Source organism: Nerophis ophidion, linkage group LG18, assembly GCF_033978795.1.
Source record: "Nerophis ophidion isolate RoL-2023_Sa linkage group LG18, RoL_Noph_v1.0, whole genome shotgun sequence".
Classification (NCBI taxonomy): Eukaryota; Metazoa; Chordata; class Actinopteri; order Syngnathiformes; family Syngnathidae; genus Nerophis; species Nerophis ophidion.
Genome location: NC_084628.1, coordinates 21,759,426 through 21,780,413, shown reverse-complemented (window position 1 = coordinate 21,780,413; position 20,988 = coordinate 21,759,426). Strand labels below are relative to the sequence as shown.

At 39.9% G+C, this 20,988-nt stretch overlaps 1 protein-coding gene across 5 annotated transcripts in view; it reads left to right on the top strand.

The window, feature by feature from the left end:
• Positions 1-19,987, top strand: part of nova2 (NOVA alternative splicing regulator 2) — a 111,258-nt gene extending 91,271 nt beyond the window's left edge. For all 5 annotated transcript variants that reach the window (XM_061877617.1, XM_061877616.1, XM_061877615.1 and 2 more), the window contains 2 exons: positions 1-140; positions 14,379-19,987. The exon at positions 1-140 is cut by the window's left edge and continues 27 nt beyond it. In XM_061877617.1, the coding sequence (XP_061733601.1) occupies positions 1-140; positions 14,379-15,401 (1,163 nt within the window). In that variant the 3' untranslated portion in view covers positions 15,402-19,987. The remainder of the gene's footprint in view (positions 141-14,378) is intronic.
• Positions 19,988-20,988: the final 1,001 nt, after the last annotated feature.

Sequence of the window (20,988 nt, the reverse complement as noted above, 5' to 3'; positions counted from 1 at the left end):
AGGGCACAGTGGAGGCGCTGAACGGCGTTCACGACTTCATCGCCGAGAAAGTTCGAGAAATGCCTCAAAGCAGCCAGAAGTCTGAACCTGTCAGCATCCTGCAACCTCAAACCACCGTCAACCCCGACCGCATCAAACAGGTCAGTTCCTTTCGACCCCACTTTTTTCTATCCTTACATTTATTCTTTCTGTTTTTTCTGTTCTGTTCCCTTCTTTTCGTGTGTGTGTGGGACTTTGACATGTAAGCCACGAGAGCCCAGAGGAGATAAAAGAGGGGAAGGGAAAGTGATGACAGGGAGGAGATTTGGAGTGAGGTCTGAAAACAGTCACAATGAATTTAATGAAGTTACACACAAGTTTGAGGTTAGGTTTAGAGGTGGGTCTCAAATTAAATCTGGATTCAGGGTTTTGGTTGTAGTTGAGCCTGGGATTAATGTTGGGGTTTTGGTCAGAGTGCGAGTTAGGAACTTCGTTAGGAGTAGGGTGCCGGGAAAAAGGGTTTTGGTTGGGTTTTAGGTTGGGGTTGATGCTGGGTTATCGGTTTGGGTTTTGGTCAGAGCTGGGGTTAAGGTTTGCGTTAGGAGTAGGGATAGTGTTATGTAACACTTGCGATGCTACCTTTTACTCTTTTGTTATTGTAGGTGAGGCAGCGTAGTTTCCTGTAACTGCAATGTTGGGACGGAAGGATCATTTGGCCTAGCAGAATGATTCTTGGTTCATCGTAACTTAGGGAGTGCAACAACGTATGAAGGTGTACACAGAATTTGAACAATTATTTGCATTTAATTGCAAACTTTGAAACTGTGCATAACATATAACATAATAAATATACTGTAATATGTATGTGTGTTTATATATATAATATATATATAATATATACACACACATGTATATATGTATATTAAATACATAAATATACATATATATAAATGCAAATAATTTTTCAAATTCTGTGTACGCTTCAATACGTGTGTGTGTGGGTGTGTGTGTGTGTGTGTGTGTGTGTATATGTCTATACTCACATGTATATATACAGACACACACACATATATATATATATATATATAAATGATAAATGGGTTGTACTTGTATATATATATATATATATATGTGTGTGTATATATATACTCACATATATATATATACAGACACACACATATATATAATATATATATATATATATATACATACAGAGATATATATATATATTTTTTTAAATTCTGTGTACGCCTCAATATGTGTGTGTGTGTGGATATATATATATATATATATATATATATATATATATATATATATTAGGGGTGTGGGAAAACATCTATTCGAATTTGAATCGCGATTCTCACGTTGTGCGATTCAGAATCGATTCTCATTTTTTTTAAATCGATTTTTTAATTTTTTTTCATCAATGCAACAAAACAATACACAGCAATACCATAACAATGCAATCCAATTCCAAAACCAAACCTGACCCAGCCACACTCAGAGCTACAATAAACGGAGCAATTGAGAGAAGACACAAAAACGACACAGAACAAACCAAAAGTAGTGAAACAAAAATGAATATTATCAACAACAGTATCAATATTAGTTATAGTTTCAGCATAGCAGTAATTAAAAATCCCTCATTGACATTATCATTTGAAATTTATAAAAATAAAAAAAGAACAATATACTCACATATACTCACACACACACACACACACACACACACGTATATATATATATATATATATATATATATATATATATATATATATATATATATATCAGTATGCCTGTATATATGTATATATATGTCCAGGTAAAGAATCCAGTTCAAAGTCCAAATAAAGAAAGAACAAGAAACCTTACGTGAAATAGGTGAAAATAATACAGCTTAATGTATGCAGTACAGTGTTTACAATAGCTACTAACAGAGCTTTTACAAATTATAAATCAAAGAATTTCTGGTTTAAAAAACTTTTTTTTTAATTATTCCTATAATACACTCAAATAATTTCAAGAGTATAAAACATGACATAAAAACAAAGAGAACAAGTGCAGAACAAAACACTTAACATTTTTGCGCTACAATGGCAGGCAACGCTAGCTAGGACAATGCACACAGGTTTTGAAATAAACCTTGAAATACTATTAATCATTGCCTGAAACAGAACCAATGCTTGTTTCCGTATCTACCAAAAGTGTTCTTTCTTGAACAAGGCTAGCAGCTATGCTAAGCCAACTAGCGAGCTACATGCACACAATGAATAGCTTAGCAGCTCGAGCGGTTACACAGCCTCGGGCTCTCGGTCTCTTTAAAATTAACAACAAATTGTCATCAAATAAGCGCTTTGCAATGTTTGACTCGTTGGAATTGTTTTTTGCCTACCAACTTCAGGGTATATGCTAAGCACTTCACCACCCCAAAATACCGAACATGCAGCCTCTTATTTTGCTGTTACCGTGCCAACTGACAGTCATGTCAGGGCCTGTCACACCAGGGACTAGCCACACCCAGACGTGGAGGGCACTTGATCCTATTGGTCAACACTGAGCCCAAATCACAGCATGATTGGCTGTTTGGTGTGTCACACAGAATCACTTTCGGATTATTATATTACATGTTTTAAATTATAGTATTAAACCTGTATTTACTTACTTTTTAACAAAAATGTATTCACTTTTGGAAATTATGGTCTTTAATCGCAGTAGTCTTAATATTCACGACGCCAATCAGTTTTAGGTCAGGGAGAAGTGTTTTGGTTGGGGATTAGGGTTAGGATTTTTAGTATTGCTTAGACTGGGATTAAGTTTGGGGTTAGAATTAGGGATAGTGTTAAACCAGGGAAAAGGACTTTGGTTGGGGTTTAGTGTGAGGGCAGGAATAAGATTTGCAGGGTGTCAAACGTATGGCCCGAGGGCCAGATCAGGCCTGCGAACAGGTTTTATCCGACCCGCAGGATGAGTTCGCTAAAAATTAATCTGAAATTTTTGAATGAAAGAAACAACTGTTCTAAATGTGTCCACTGGATGTCGCAATAGCAATTATTTGTATCTTTGGAGATGATGCTATATATGTACGAAATAAACCACATGATGTTAGTTCATCAGTCGAGGTAAATGATCAAATTACATAAGTAACACACTTAATTTGATTTTGATATAATTTTTTTATCTTGACAGATTGAAAATTAACACCAATGAGTTGACTGATGAACATTATCACATAATTTATTCAGAAAGTATAAATAACAACACATAAGGACAGAATAATATTAACTGTGAATGTGAGTGTGAATGTTGTCTGTCTGTCTGTGTTAGCCCTGCAATGAGTTGGCGACTTGTCCAGGGTGTACCCTGCCTTCCACTCGATTGTAGTTGAGATAGGCTCTAGCACCCCCTCGACCCCAAAAGGGATGTGCGGTAGAAAATGGAAGAATGGATACTATCAACATATGAGTGTAACAAAAAAACAACAACATTGTGAGTTGTACAATTTCAGAATCTGCTTGTTCTATTTTTAATCAAAGAAAAAGATCTGAAGTTGTCTTTATATTTAAGTTATTGTGCCGTGATTTTACCACTTGGGAGTAGATTTTTCTCCATGAGGCCCCAGATCTAAAATGAGTTTGACACCCCTGGGTTGGGGTAAAGGTTGTGGTTATGGCTGGGGCTAGTGTTCAAATGGTGTTTAGGTAAGGTAAAGGGTTTTTGTTGGGGTTGGGTTTCGGGTCCTTGTTTAGGGTTAGGGTCAGGAAAAGGGTCAGAACTGGGGATAGTTTTATGGTAGGGGTTCAGGTTGAGATTAGGGATTTGTTTAACCCCAGTAAAACAAAAGTATTTCAGAAAATAATGAACAAAACACGACTAAGATCTCATGGAAGGAATGATGAGGTCACTATGTCCAAAAATAAAGCTGTTAAATGTACGTGAAATGTGATGCTAAGCTAGTTAGCCTTATCCTGTAAAAGAGTGAGAAGGCTCCTGGCGCTGTCAGGATTATTTATACACACACGCGAGGAACAGACTGATTCCAGTCTATTTCAGGTGGGCCTTCTCAAAGTGCCGCTGCAGTTCTTGCGGCGCGTGCGGCTGTCGTTGCATGTGTCGACTGCGACGGCGGCGCTGCGAGACAAAGGAGACAATAGGACGTGTTTGTGCGCAGGAATGAGGGCGGGTTGATTGATTGGCGGCGGCGATAAGAAAGCAACTGGAAGCGGGTCTCGTTAGCCAGCAGCTGCCGTCGTCGCCAGCTGCTGGCGCTGGAAAAGACCGGTGGCATGACGCCGCAGTAACTGAGCTGATTTATGAGGCGAATACATTTTTTTGCTTAACCTCATGAGTGAGGTGCTGGCGCGCCAATGATGACAATTGATGATTTATATGTGACATACGTTCAAATACGACCAGGATACTTTATTTTTGGATCCATAAACATCTTGTGGCCATGTTGAGCTTTTGGTGGCGTCCTTCATTCACACTGATGTGAACGCCCCCAGTCAGTGGCCGTTTCCTGCGGCCATTTCCTGTGACCTTTCACCCTCGGCACCGGCACCTGTTTCCTACTTCCTGTTTTTGCCACTGCTCGCAGGAAGTTCCTAAAGTTCTGCCTCGCTGTTCCTAAAATCACTAACCCCACCTTCAGGCGAGGGTCAAAATACTAGAAACACTTCTCAGCGTGCGAGTGCTGAAGTCGTCACTTCATGCAGCGAAGGACACCAGGCTACCTTTGACCTTTGACCTCCAGAGGGCTGGTCTCAGGAAGTGTTTGGCGGCGGCTTTTCACGGAGGGGAAAGTCCGAAACATGGAGCTCGGAGCACAGCAGGCTCAGACTTCCTGTCACGTGATCTTGGGGGCAAAGCGTTGCGGGGTGGCAGGAAGCTGTGTGTGTGTGTGTGTGTGTGTGTGTGTGTGTGTGTGTGTGTGTGTGTGTGTGTGTGTGTGTGTGTGTGTGTGTGTGTGTGTGTGTGTGTGTGTGTGTGTGTGTGTGTGTGTGTGTGTGTGTGTGTGTGTGTGTGTGTGAGACAAATAAGGAAGCAGGAAGTGATGACAGGATGGAGGAAGGGAAGGTTGGATAGAAGTGAAGAAAAAGGAGGACAAAGACAAGCTCGTTAGTGTGCTGTAAAGATGGTGGATGTGATCATTAGTGAGGGATCGCACTTTGCTGATGTTTGTACTCCCACTTCTTCTCCTGCAAAAAGGATCATTGGTAAAAATAAATTTAAAAAAGCCCTTTTCACATTTTTTTGTTTGTTCCAGTCTCTCACAAAGTTAATGAGCGGTGACACACTAATGAAAGATTACCTGTCACACACAAGGTCCAACTCATGTCCACCATCATGGTAAAAGACCTGTGTGAAGTCTCTTTATCATTGCAAATCTTCAAATAAGACTGCCCCGTCTTTGTGCCGTTCTTCTTTGTAAAACACATTTTCTGACGAGTGACGTCATCCAGCCCCCCACCTTGTCAAAACCTCCCCAAACTTGTCCATTCCTTTGTTCTGATTTGTGCCAAACATTTATTGGTTAACTATTATAGTTTTTTTGTTAACTATTAGTTATGTTATTAACTATTATAGTTTTTATGTTATTAACTATTATAGTTTTGTTGTTAAGTATTCTATTTTTTATGTTATTAACAAACGAAGTGGCTGAGGAGAGGAGAGTCTGGGCTTCCCTGCTTGGGCTGCTGCCCCCGTGACCCGACCTCAGATAAGCGGAAGAAGATGGATGGATGGATGTTATTAACTATCAGTTTTTTTGTTATTATATTTTTTGTATTATTAAATCAGTTTTTGTATTATTAACTGTTATGGTTTTTAAGTTTTTAACTCAGAGGTTTTTATGTTATTATAGTTTTTTTTAAATTATGAATGAATGAATGAATTTATGTATTCTGGCAAACAGGTGTATATATAGCAACACTTTGTCACTCCTTGTAATTTGACAGACATGTAACGGCACCCACCGAAAAGGGATACAGGAAAAAAAGCAAGAATGCTTATCCATGTCCGCCCCTGCTTTACAATCAACTTATATGTTGGTTATATAATCCAAGTTTCAACGGCAGATTTAATGGATACATGACAAATTCAGAAGAAGTATAAAATATGATAATGAAAAGTCTATACATACAACAATATGGATATATTTTGTTTGATTTAGATGATTTTTTTTTTTTCTTAGTTCACATGATGTCCAATTCGTGTTTCTTTTTGTGTTATTTTGTGCAGATTCATGAACCAATTTTTCAATGTTGTCATTTATGTCATTGTGATGGCCATTAAATCAAAATAGTTTTTATATTATGACTATTATAGATTTTATGTCATTAACTATTATAGTTATGTAAATAACAATTTAGTTTTTATATTATTGACTATTATAGTTATGAAATTAACTATTATATCTATGTTATTAATAATTATAGTTCTGATATTATCTATTTTAGTTATGTTATTAACTATTATACTTTTTATATTATTGACCATTATCGTTTTTATGTCATTAACTATTATAGTTTTTATATGATTAACTATTATAGTTTGTATATGATTAACAAGCATAGTTTGTATTATTATATATTTTGTATTATTATCTATTATAGTTATGTTATTAACTAGTATATTTTTATGTTGTATTATTAAATCAAATAGGTTTTTATATTACTACCTATTATAATTGTTATGCTAATAACTATTATAGTTTTTATGTTATTATAGTTTTTGTATTATTAAATAAAAGTTGTTATATTATTACCTGTTATAATTGTTATGTTATTAACTATTATAGTGTTTATGTTATTATAGTTGTTGTATTATTAAATCAAATAGTTTTTGTATTATTAACTATTACAGTTTGTATGTTATTAACTATTGGAGTTTTTATGTTATTAACTAGTATATATTTCTACTTTATACTATACTATAACTATATATTTATTCTATTAACTATTATAGATATGTTATTAACTATTGTAGTTTTTATTTTATTACCTATTGTAAATTTTATGTTACTAACTATTATTGTTTTTATATTATTAATTATTATAGTTATTATGTCATTATAGTTTTTGTGTTACTAGAGATTATATATTATTTAATTGTATAGTTTTTATATTATTAACTATTATAGTTTTTATGTTTAACTATTTTAGTTGTTATATCATTAACTATTATAGTTTTTATATGAACTATTATAGTTTTTATGTTATCAACTACCATAGTTTTTATGTTACTATAGTTTTTGTATAATTAAATCAAATAGTTTTTATATTATTAACTATTGCAGTTGTTATTTGATTAACTATTATAGTTATGTTATTAACTTGTATAGTGCGTCTGCCTCACAATACGAAGTTCCTGCAGTCCTGGGTTCAAATCCAGGCTCGGGATCTTTCTGTGTGGAGTTTGCATGTTCTCCCCGTGAATGCGTGGGTTCCCTCCGGGTACTCCGGCTTCCTCCCACTTCCAAAGACATGCACCTGGGGATAGGTTGATTGGCAACACTAAATTGGCCCTAGTGTGTGAATGTGAGTGTGAATGTTGTCTGTCTATTTGTGTTGGCCCTGCGATGAGGTGGCGACTTGTCCAGGGTGTACCCCGCCTTCCGCCCGATTGTAGCTGAGATAGGCGCTAGCGCCCCCCGCGACCCCGAAAGGGAATAAGCGGTAGGAAATGGATGGATGGGATGGATGGATGGATAGTTTGTATACTAATAACTATTATAGTTATGATATTAACTATTAGAGTTTTTATATTAACTATTGTAGTTTTTATGTTATCAACTACCATAGTCTTTATGTTATTATCCATCCATCCATCCATCCATTTTTACCGCTTGTCCCTTTTTGAGGTCGCGGGGTGTGCTGGAGCCTATCTCAGCTGCATTCGGGCGGAAGGTGGAGTACACCCTGGACAAGTCGCAACCTCATAGTTTTTGTATTATTAAATCAAATAGTTTTTATATTATCACCTATTATAATTATGTTATACACTATTGGAGTTTTCATGTTATTAACTATCATGGTTGTTATGTTATTATAGTTTTTGTAATATTGAATCAAATAGTTTTTATATTATTAACTGTGATAGTTTTTATGTTATTAACTATAATAGTTTTTATATTATTAACTACTATAGTTATGAAATTAACTATTATAGTTGTTATTAACTATCATAGTTGTTTATCTTATCAACTACCATAGTTTTTATGTTATTATAGTTTTTGTATTATTAAATGAAACTTTTATATTATCACCTATTATAATTATGTTATTAACTATTGTAGTTTTATGTTATTAACTATCATAGTTTTTAAGTTATAGTTTTTGTAGAATTAAATCAAATAGTTTTTATATTGTTAACTATAATAGTTTTTATGTTATTAGCTATTATAGTTTTTATTTGATTACCTATTATAGTTATGTTATTAACTAGTATAGTTTTTATAGTATTAACTATTATAGTTTTGATATTAACTATTATAGTTTTTATATTAACTCTTGTAGTTTTTATGATATCAACTACCATAGTTTTTATGTCATCCATCCATTCATTTTCTACCGTGTGTCCCTTTTTGGGGTTTCGGGGGGTGCTGGAGCCTATCTCAGTTGCATTCGGGTGGAAGGCGGCGTACACCCTGGACAAGTCGCCCCCTCATAGTTTTTGTGTTATTAAATCAAATAGTTTTTATATTATCACCTATTATAATTGTTATGTTATTAACTATTGTAGTTTTTATGTTATTGACCATCATAAGTGTTTATGTTATTATAGTTTTTGTATTATTAAATCAAATAGTTTTTATATTAACTATTATAGTTATTAACTATTATAGTTTGTATTTGATTAACTAGTATAGTTATGTTAACTTGTATAGTTTTTATATTAACTGTTATAGTTATATTAACTATTATAGTTATGTCGTTAAGTATTTTAGTTTTTGTATTATTAACTAGGATAGTTATAACTATACTAGTTTTTATCTGATGAACTATTACAGTTTTTATGTTTAACTATTATAGTTATGTTATTAACTATTATAGTTTTGGTATGATTAACTATTACAGTTATGTTGTTAACAATACTTGTTTTTATATGATGAACTATTATAGTGTTTATGTTATTAACTATTATAGTTATGTTATTAACTAGTATAGTTATTTTATTAACTATTATAGTTGTTGTATTAACTAGTATGTTACGTTATTAATTATGATAGTTTTTATGTGATTAACTATTATAGTTTTTGTGTTATTAACTATTAATTCTTTGTCATGAACTATTATAGTTCCGTTATTAACTAGTATTTTTTCTGTTATTAACCGTTATAGTTTTTATGTTATTAACTATTGTAGTTTTTATGTTAACTATTGTGTTTTTATATTATTAACTATTATAGTTATAATATAGTAGAGTTTTTATATTATTATTTTTAGTTTGTATGTTATTGACTATTATAGTTATGTTATTAAGTAGTATAATATTTATATTATTAACTATTTTAGTTACATTAACTAGTGTAGTTTTTATTGTAGTACCTATTGTAGTTTTTATATTATTAACTATTGTTTTTATATTATTAATTATTATAGTTATTATGTAATTAACTGTTATAGTTTTTGTGTTAACTATTAGTTTATAAATTATTTAATCGTATAGTTATTAAATCGAATAGTTTTTATATTATTAACTCTTATAGTTTTTATGTTATTAACTATTTTAGTTGTTATATTATCAACTATTATAGTTATGTTATTAACTATTATAGCTTTTATATTATTCAATTGTAGTTTTTATATTATCAAATCGTACAGTTTTTATGTAATGAACTATTGTAGTTTTTAGGTCATTAACTATTATAATTGTTATGTTATTAACTATTATAGTTTTTCTATTAACTATTATAATGTATATTATTAACTAATATAGTTTTATATTAGCTATTAAAGTTTTTATATTAACTATTATAGTTTTTATGTTATTAACTATTATAGTTTCATATTAATACATATTATTGTTTTTATGTTATTAACAATTTAAATTTTTGTTTTAACGTTTTATGATTCAAAATCTCGCCAAACTTCAATCAATCAAAGTTTCTTCGTAAAGCCCTTCATCATGCGTGTCTCGGATAGCTGCACAAACCACGACAACGCCCCCTGATCTGGACCCACATCCAGGCAAAGAAAAACTCCAAAAGCCCAAAATGGGAAGAAGAAGAAACGTTGTGAAGGGTGGGGAGCGGCTGCAATGGATGCCAGTTGGGTACTTGTTAATGAATTCTACATGATCATGTCCACTTGTCCCATTTGTTTGTCAAACTATTATACTTTTTATGTATTAGGGCTGGTTATGAATAATAACGCCTTATTAACATAACATCTGTAATAGTTAAAGAAAAAATGTTCACAGCACAAACAAATGGGACATGCATGTGAGGTTTTGACAAGATGCGGGAGAATGGTTATGAGTAATTAAAAGATTAATGACATAAAATATACAATAAAAACATCAGCACAAAGGAATGGGACACATGTGGGGAGGTTTTGACAAGGCTGCTTACATCGTTAAAAGTTGATGACATAAAAGCTATAATAGTGCAACAAAAAAATGTTTGCAGCACAAACGAATGGGACAAGTTGGGGGGGTCTTGCCTGGGTGGGGGGCTGGATGACGTCACTAGTCGGAAAATGTGTTTTCGAATAAGTTGAAAACCGTAATGGCACAAACAAATGGCAATGTTATTTTAATATTTGCAATTATAAGAGGCACAACTAAAACACTGCAGTGTCGAAGCCAGTTGCAAATATGTCCACTAGGTGGTGCTAATTCACAAACATATGGACAAAAGTATCGGGTCACAGCTTTCGCCAAAGGACTGAGCAGCGTGTTTGGACTATTTGGGAACACTTTGGGGAACACCTGTGTCTGTTCCCGGTGCACCAAGGAAGGTCCATGAAGGCTGAAATCTTGAGGAAAGATCTTTTAGCTGCAAAGAGGTTTCTTTAAAGAAGCTTCTAGCAGACGTCACGCTCATCTTCGTGAAATGAAATGTGCTTCAAGAAAAATAAAACAGAAGAAAAGATGTCCTTGGTGTTTGAATAGGAATGTGAATGTTCTCCCACCAAGCAGCTGTCTTCTCATCTTTTCTCTCCACTCATTGTAGTGATGCTGCTCACCTCTCACCAACACATACAGTGTGTGTGTGAGTGTGTGTGTGTGTGTGCGTGCATGGCACTGAGCAAATTCAACCTGTTGGTTTTGTAAAGCTGCATCAGGCGGAGTGAGTCACTTTTCACAGCCTCCATCTTTAGTAGTGCCTGTAAGATATATTAAATACAAACAGTAGATGAATAATGTCATCGTGATAAAGAATCAGATTATTATATCTGAGTGATGGCGCAGGACATTGTAAGCTTTTGCTTCTTCCTGCTCCTTTTTGGACACACACCCGAGCAGCGAGTAAGTCCTATATTGAAAAGGATATCTTTTTTTCTTCTCTACGTTTGGATGCCTTTTTGAGGCCCTTAATGGGGAACTTTAAACATTGCCTATCGTTCACAATCATTATGAGAGACAAGAAGGCAAAAAGTGTTTTGTTTTTTTTCGCTTTCTGACATATAAAACTCATCTCATTCTTGGTGGCTAGCAGTGCAATTAATGGGAGCAATCAGTTGTACCTCTAAATCGCTTTAAAATGCATTCAAAAACCATCAACAATACTTCATTTATTTAATTTCTGTAAGCTGTATAATAAGCAAGCTGTAGTGACATTGGTATTGTACGAGTGAACACTGAGGAACTATTTTTACTAGTGTACTAACACAACAGGGAGGAGGAGTATACTTATGGCTAGAATTCACTGAAATTCAAGTATTTCTTATATATATATTAAGAGTATGGGAAAAAATCGATTCGAATACGTTGTGCCATTCAGAATCGATTCTCATTTTTTTTTTATATCTATTTTTTTTATTTTTATTATTATTATTATTTTGTTTTTATCAATCCAACAAACCACTACACAGCAATACCATAACAATGCAATCCAATTCCAAAACCAAACCTGACCCAGCAAAACTCAGAACTGCAATAAACAGAGCAATTGAGAGGAGACACAAACACGACACAGAACAAACCGAAAGTAGTGAAACAAAAATGAATATTATCAACAACAGTATCAATATTAGTTATAAATCCAGCATAGCAGTGATTAAAAATCCCTCATTGCCATTATCATTAGACATTTATAAAAATTAAAAAAAGAACAATAGTGTCACAGTGGCTTACACTTGCATCGCATCTCATAAGCTTAACAACACACTGTGTCCAATGTTTTCACAAAGATAAAATAAGTCATATTTTTGGTTTGTTTACATTATTGCAATCAGTTGATTGTCCTTTATAATTATAAAAGCTTTTTTTTTTTTTTTTTAATCTACTATTCTGCTAGCATGTCAGCAGACTGGGGTAGATCCTGTTGAAATCCTATGTATTGAATGCATACAGAATCATTTTGAATCGGAAAAATATAGTTTTTGAATCGAGAATCGCGTTGAATCGAAAAAAATCGATATATTATCGAATCGAGACCCCCAGAATCGATATTGAATCGAATCGTGGGACACCCAAAGATTCGCAGCCCTAATATATATATGTATATATATATATATATATATATATATATATATTACAGTACACAGTAATGAAAACACAGTTGTTCTACTAACTGTGCTGTACTTTCTGCTTACTTAAAAAAACAACACTTACCTTTCATTATTTGTGTAGCCTTTGTTCTGCCATTTGAGTACCGGATGGAGAACGGGATGTTGTTTGCAGCTATCAGCATAGTAATTTTTGTCTCGGCATATGTTACACCCTCGGGTCTCCATTTAGCAAGGTGGGCCATAATACTGGGCTGTGACCAGCCTTGTGCTTCTCTGGCCGTTCATGAGTGACTACATCCATTTGGCTACCGTGTTATGGGTTATAGATAAACCTATGGATAACGGAGACATATATAATAGTCTCCTTTTCAGGTGGGAGAGAATGCTAAAGGCAGTGCCTATAAGGCCACGCCCCCAATAGTTGTTCGGCTGGAAATTTTGGACATTACTACTTGCCGTAGTTTTGAAGCAGTGCATGATGGGAGTTCGGGTGTTGTGTGTCAGTGTATTAACGTGCCGACTGGAATAAACACACGCCGAGAAATAGCTCCGTGCCTGCCTACATTATGGGCTATAGACAAACATTTTGGATAACAGAGACATGTATAATAGTCTCCTTTTAGGTGAGAGAGGACACTAAAGGCAGTTCCTTTAGGGCACGTCCCCAATATTGTTGTCCGGGTGGAAATCGGTAGAAATTCGGGAGGATAATTGCCCTGGGAGATTTTCGGGAGAGGAACTGAAATTCGGGTGTCTCCCGGAAAATTTGGGAGGGTCGGCAAGTAGGATTTAAATATATATATATATATATAAACTGGCACAGTGTGTATAAAACATTACTTATTGTTATGAAGGAGTCTGTTACTACATTATATATATTAGCGGTGTTTATAAAACATTGATGGAGGGTTTTGAAAGCTGCAACATTAATCGCGCAACTTTCAACCGTTTTTGTTATTGTCTTTAAAATTGTTAAAAAAAATTAAAAAAAGGCGTGTTCTTGTCTCATATAATGATTGTGAACAATAGACAAAATTTCCCAAAAATGTACAGTACACCTTTAACGTGCACAAAAAGTTCCAATGTTTTGCAATGAAAAATGTAATAATTTGGGGGTCCTGAAATCGAAATTTCAAAAATGTGCTCTCTAGCACCACCATCTGTCAGGACAGCATGTACATAGAAGTTGCAGGATTCCATGCCTGAAAACCAACAAGAAGTCGGCCATCTTGGTTTTCATCTTCCGTTTTTCGGCGAATAAAAGGGGGCTCTTACTTGAACAAACTCCTCCTAGTGTGTTTTTTTTTTATTTACTTTGTTAAAATTGTATAGATGGAGAGTTTGCTTTTTGTGTTTGAAACAAAGTCAAGCTGACACGTAAAATTGCATCATAAAACTTTTTTTTTAAACAATGAACTTCTAAAAGCAAAGAAAGTGGTGTGTGAGTGCAAGTGTGTGTGGTGCTCTTTTCACTAGCTTCTCTCAATACAGGACTGGAGCTGTGTTTCCATGGCAACAGTGACCCCTGGGAGTCGATTTTTTTTTTTTGTTGCTCTCTCAAGCAGCCTTTTTAGCCCCCCCACCCTCCCCTTGTTTACCTTCCTCCAAAATCACTCTGTCCTCGGCTCTTCACTGTGAATGTTTTGTTTTTGGCCCGGTTGTCATGGAGACGCGGCTCTGTGTTGTTCTGAAAGCTCCAACTAACGATGTTGTTGTCGTCGTCAGGCCAAGCTGATCGTCCCCAACAGCACGGCGGGGCTGATCATCGGGAAGGGCGGGGCCACCGTCAAGGCGGTGATGGAGCAGTCGGGCGCGTGGGTGCAGCTCTCCCAGAAGCCGGAGGGCATCAACCTGCAGGAGCGCGTGGTCACCATCAGCGGCGAGCCGGAGCAGAACCGCAAAGCGGTGGAGATCATCGTGCAGAAGATCCAGGAGGACCCTCAGAGCTCGTCCTGCCTCAACATCTCCTACTCCAACATCACCGGCCCTGTCGCCAACTCCAACCCTACCGGCTCGCCGTACGCCAACTCCACCGAGGTCATGCCGTCAGCAGCGGCGGCGGCGGCGGCCACTGCGTCATCTCTGCTGGGCCAGGCCGGCCTGGCGGGGGTGGGCGCCTTCCCGACCACCATGTCCAGCTTGTCCGGCAACGACCTGCTGACCATCACGTCGGCTCTCAACACGTTGGCGAGCTACGGCTACAACACCAACTCACTGGGTCTGGGCCTCAACCCCGCCGCCGCATCAGGGGTCCTCGCCGCCGTGGCAGCCAACGCCAACCCAGCAGCGGCAGCCGCAGCTAACTTGTTGGCGTCCTACGCCAACGACGCTTCCACCAGCGCCGGCCACCCGGCCGCAGGGCTGGGGGGCTTCTCCTTGGGATCGCTGGCTGCCGCCACCGGCGCCACCAATGGCTACCTGAGCGCCGCCTCACCACTGATGGCGTCGTCGCTGCTGGCTACGGAGAAACTGGCGGAGGGAGCCAAGGAAGTGGTGGAGATCGCTGTGCCGGAAAATCTGGTGGGAGCCATCTTGGGAAAAGGAGGGAAGACGCTAGTGGAGTACCAGGAGCTGACCGGCGCCAGGATCCAGATCTCCAAGAAAGGCGAGTTCATCCCCGGAACTCGGAACAGGAAGGTCACCATCACGGGCTCGCAGGCGGCGACGCAGGCGGCGCAGTACCTGATCAGCCAGAGGATCACCTACGAGCAGGGGGTGCGCGCCACCAACCCCCAGAAGGTGGGCTAACGCTGACAGCCAATCACCAGTGAGGAGGGGAAAAGAGGCGGGGCTCGGGGGAGGAGCGTAGAGCAAGAATGTCAGACGGAACGGCGGATTTTTCCTCTGCGTCTTTTCAGTATTCTCGACTACAAAAAAAACGTGCTGAGACGGCAAGGAGGAGGAGTTTTCACGCTGAAAAAAAACACGAAAAAAAGGTGTAAAATGTAAATAAGTTTTATTACTTAACGTCTTTCTGGATTTGGTATTTGTTTCAATGTTTGATTTGGTAAATTAAGATGTTTGTGGACACGCTAAATGACAGGAAGTAGGGGAGTGGAGTGGGAAGGGGACGGCGTGGACCCTGCCCTCTCCCTTCCCCGACACCCCCGCCCTCTAAAAGGGTTTTTCTTTTTCTTTTCTTTGCCCCTCCCCTTCTAGCCCCCTCTTGACCTGCCCCGCCCCCTTAACCAGGGCGGGGCGGGGGGGACTGGATGGCTGCAAAGTTGACAGGCGCGCGCGCGAGGAAACGCAACGAGAGCGCCGCCGTCCCCTCGCGTGCGCGTGCCAGCCACCCCTCCCCCCTGCACTCCCCCGTGACGCACGCCGATGACCTCACGTAGCGCGCCAGCTGGCTAGCTGGGATGGACGCACGCGAGCAACACCGCGCGCACGGCAGCGTGACGACATGGTCGATATTTATTACCGAGGAGTTCACGTCTGTCAGCGTGTGAATTCATCTTGAATGTAAATTTATTTTAATTTAAAGTTGGGACTGCAGATGTCACATAGTGTAATATAATGTCTTATTTAAGAGAGGGCGCCACCTGGTGTATGAGCAGGGAACACAACACTGGCAGCCTCAAGCAGCAGCAGCGTGGCGTCTCGGCGGCCATGTTGACCCGTGTCCCTAATGGGGAGCAATAGCACTTAGGACTAACTACTGACACGCGCCAACACTGAAAGACGGCGAGGGGGGCGGAGCCTCGAGCATACCGTGAAGGGAGATAGGCGCCCCCGTGCGGCGGACGCCAAGCCGCCCGACATGCTGTTTATTTTTTTTTTGTGATTGTCCTGTTGTTGTTGTTTTGTTTTTTTACAGTCGCAGTACACTGAATCTTTGTCTTAATGCACTGTGAAGCGAGGGGGCGGGGCCTCGCCGTCTCCGAAGCGAGGGAGGGAAGGGGGGGTGGGGTCTGATGTCAGGGACGCAAACTGGATGACTTTTGTATGGCAGGGAACACGTCTGACATTTCTATATGAATATTAACAGCAAAGGCCAGGGATACAATGAACGACAGAAGGTCAAGGGGTGGCGGCCTGTTGGGGTCATAGGTCACCCGTCCTGCCGGAACAGCGGGCATGGGGGGTTTATCGAAAAGGATTCTGGAATTTTTCCATGAAAGTCCAAATTGAAGTGTGATGGAACGTAAACCAAAAAGTGTAGGAGGGGTGCGTTTGATTTGCTCGCCCACAGGAGGGCGAGGGAGGGTGGTGGGGGGGTATGGCTCCTCCTCCTTCGAAGCAATGTGGCCCAAATTGGCGGTGATGGTGTCACATGGCCAGCAAGGCTTTCCGGTAAGGAGGCTTCTTTACTCCATCTTTAACTCCATACACTCCTCCCCTTTTCCCCCCAACGCACCCTCCCCCCATCCTGACTCCGCCTCCTCCTACAACATCGCTCCATGGGTGGCCATGATGCATGTCCTCTTCTTCTGCTGCTGCTGCTGCTGCTGCTGCTTCTCCTGGGGAGATGCTGTGTGCCGCTAGAGGAAGTCAAGTTGTTGTTGTTGTTGTTGTTGTCGTCGTCGTCAAGGCGACCACAGCAAGCGTGCCGCGAGTATTTTAGATGTTGTGTAGACAGTTTTGGAGCCACTTCCTGCGTGGCTCCTGTGGGGGCAGCGTTGTCGTTCCCGCGAGTCCTGGAAGCAATACTTGTCGTCTCGTCCTTTCCTTTCTCGCGCTTTCCGAGTAGCCGTAGATGTTTCTGTTCCTCCTTTTGTTTGCTGGGAAACGCTGATAGGAAACGCTGAAAAAAAAAAAACAACAACAAAAAAAGACATATCCACTTCTAGCCGGAAGTCACCGACCAAAGGTCGAAAAGTTGGCGCCGTGCCAAAAGAGCTCTCCTTGATTTGATATCGCAGACGTACTTTTATACAAGGAAAATGTGAAAAGTGCCAAATGACGCATATTTATCATTTCTAAAAAGTGTTACCGCAGCAGCACTCTGGGCTCCATGAAACACTAACATAGCGATAGCTTAGCATTAGCATCATAATGCTGAAGAAAATGTGACGACTTAGCATTCTTAAACACAACTTTTTATAGGGACAAGGAAAATGTATTTTGTGGAAATAGATGTTCACTTTTTTGCACGTATATATACATATAAATATATATGAATATAAAAATTGCATGATGTCAAGTGTGGACTTAAAAAAAAAACGTGAAAAAAAATTAGGCTGTGTGTGTCGTTCATTGTCATGCGTGGGAGGGGGGTCATAAATAAAGCGAACAAAAAAAACTGAACAAAAAAAAAATAGTTTTTGCACGTTTTTTGTCCAAAATATTTGGGCGTCGTCGCTCGCAGTGACTCGGCTTTAAAAGTTCTACCTTCTGTTTTATGCAAATCAGTATTTGGTTGTGGTGACGCGCCCACTTCCTGTCACTCGCCAGTTGTTTTCAAAACGAACAAAATTTGTTTTTTTTTGTGCACTAAAAGTTGACGTGCCGGCGTAAAGTTACCACCTGCCATCGCTGTGGCAACCCCACCCCCCCAGATCAAAGACGCGCGGCACACCGAACTCGGCGCGTGTCTTCCGCAGCTCCATCATGAGGGGACCCCTTTTTTTTGTGTGTGTGTGTGTGTGTGTGAACGCCCCCCAACCCATTCCCCCACACCTGAAGGGGGAGGCCGAGTCTAACGAACACCAGCAAGTAGAGCATTTGTCACGTCACTGTTTCTTCTCCTCCTTTATTTTGCTGCTGGATGACTAACGACCAGATGCCATTTTTGTGTGTGTAGCCTGTTTACCCCCCTATGCACACACACACACACACACACACACACACACACACTTCTTTGCACTTTCACTGCCCCCTCCACCCACCCCCTCCCCCTCCTCCAGTGCCAAACTCCAAGGACACTGAAAAGGCGTCTTAGTGTTGTTGCGTGTGGGACATCCATCCCGGAGGCACCCATGAAGCCAGCATGCTCCGCCCCCTCATAACATGATGTCGCTCATGACGCCGCCGACCAACAGCACCTCCTCCTCACCCCCCCACCCCCCTCCCACACACACACACACCTCCACCAGGATTAACTCCCCCCCCCCCACCCCCCCACACACCCCCTCCTGTCAGGTGGCACCTGTCAGCGCCTCCAAAGCAACCGCCGCTCATGCCAGCTGCTTTCCTAACTCTGTCATCTTCTTCAGCCGTGGGACCTCATTGATCGTGTGCCATAGTGTTGGGGGCACCTCTCACCTCCCTCCCCTCTCTTTGTCCCCTACCCCTCCATCATTTTTTCTGGATGGGAAAGATTCATTTTTCTAACGACAATTCTTTTTTTTTTTTTCCTCGTTTGTTTGTGGCGACGCCATGCCGAGTGTTGGCGCCATCCTCTGTCCTCTTGTTGAACTGTTTGAACTTTCACCCCTCCCCCGCTCATGAACTTTACTCCCCTCGCCCTCCTGTGTCCATCCAGCTGTTTGGGACAGTAACTCTTCATTCCATATGCCCGCCCCCTCCAAAAAAAAAAAAAAAAAAAAAAACTGTGCAATGCTCGCTGATGTGATTTGAACTCTTTTGCTTTGTTTGTCGCTCATCATCGAGGACGACTTAAAAAAAAAAAACATTTGGACAAAAAGATGCAGAAAAAAAAACACTAAACTGTTTCCTCACGTTTTTGTTCTCTCGTTGTAAATATATTTGTTGGGGGGGCGGCAGCATAAAGACGCTGTTTAGCTTGTAGCTGCTGTATTCCCATTTAGCTCGCTGTAGTAGTAGTAATAATAATAATAATAGGAGTCATTGCCAGTCATCGACCAGCGGGTGGCGCCACTGTCAGACATATCACTCGCCCGGCTCAGGTGTGCGCGTCCGGAGGCGGAGCTAACCTTTGTGCAATACAGTCTGGTTTACATGCAAGGTCAGCACATATCTCCAAGTATTACAACACGTGAGATTAGGAATGTGTCATTTCTTCACCGCATGGCTCTAAGCTCCACCCCCCTGATTTATGCTGCCCGCCCCATTTCCCACACATGAGCTATTTATTATTATTATTATCATGACTCACGAAATAACGGCAAGAAGAAGAGATACAAAAAAAAAAGGGAAAGACTGGGGGGAAAAAAGGTGAATATTGTTTTTCTTTTGTTAGTATTAGTGGTTGCTTTTTAACAACATTCATTACCTGACGTAAAGAGTATTGAATATTTAATGTCACTGTAGCATTGTGCTTGTAAAGAAACTAGTGAGTTGTGTTTGTTGACTTGTGGATTACCAGTGAAGTGGGCCATCTAGTTCTAACAATATCTATGAGGTCATTTTCTAAGATTCTTATTTTGCCACGGCAACAGCAGCCATTATAAATGTTCATTTTAGCATCACCTGTCTTCTGTTGTCTTATTCTTCACCTTCCACCACACTCTGCATCATCACAGTAACACATCCGGGGTGGGGGAGGCCAGTGTGTGTGTGTGTGTGTGTGTGTGTGTGTGTGTGTGTGTGTGTGTGTGTGTGTGTGTGTGTGTGTGTGTGTGTGTGTGTGTGTGTGTGTGTGTGAGAGAAAGTGCGGGTGGGGTCCGGGTGGTGGTGGGGAAGGTGTCGTGTCCAGTGTTCACCAACAAGCTAAAACCAGTCAGGCTTCCATAGCTCCTCATGGAACCTCCTGACGTTATAGCTGCAAACCCTCATCATGTGATCTGACTCAGCTCAACTGTCCATAACCCCACCCACCAACCACCCACCGCACCACCTCTCAGTCACCTGACCAAACCAAATCAACCAATCACTGTCCTCCCCACTGCTGCCTCTTCCTCTGCTGCACACCATGTGATGTTCTCCATCGATAACATGACTACTACTAGCGTCCCCTTGTCTGCAGGCCTGGGGGGGTTCTCTTCGGTTCCCAAGTTAACGTTTCTCAAGGCGTCCTTTCCACCAAGCAGCACCTCTTAGCTCCGAAATGTTAGTACCAAAACCATCCATGGTCCCAACAACCAGCTCCCGTTAGAAAAGGGCCCCCTGTGGTTGTCTTTGGTCTCTGCAACACTCACTTCACTTAAACGTTGACCAATACCACCTCTTGAGGGCGTCTAAGCCTGCTCACTGTCGGAAAATAACTGCATAGACGGAACAAGCATGGTGCCCCCCTTGGTTGGGGTCCCGAGCATAGTGTTATCTGAGGTCCTCTCCAAGGTTTCTCATAGTCAGCATTGTCACTGGCGTCCCACTGGATGTGAATTCTCTCTGCCCACTGGGTGTGAGTTTTCCTTGCCCTTTTGTGGGTTCTTCCGAGGATGTTGTAGTCGTAATGATTTGTGCAGTCCTTTGAGACATTTGTGATTTGGGGCTATATAAATAAACATTGATTGATGGTAGTTACGTG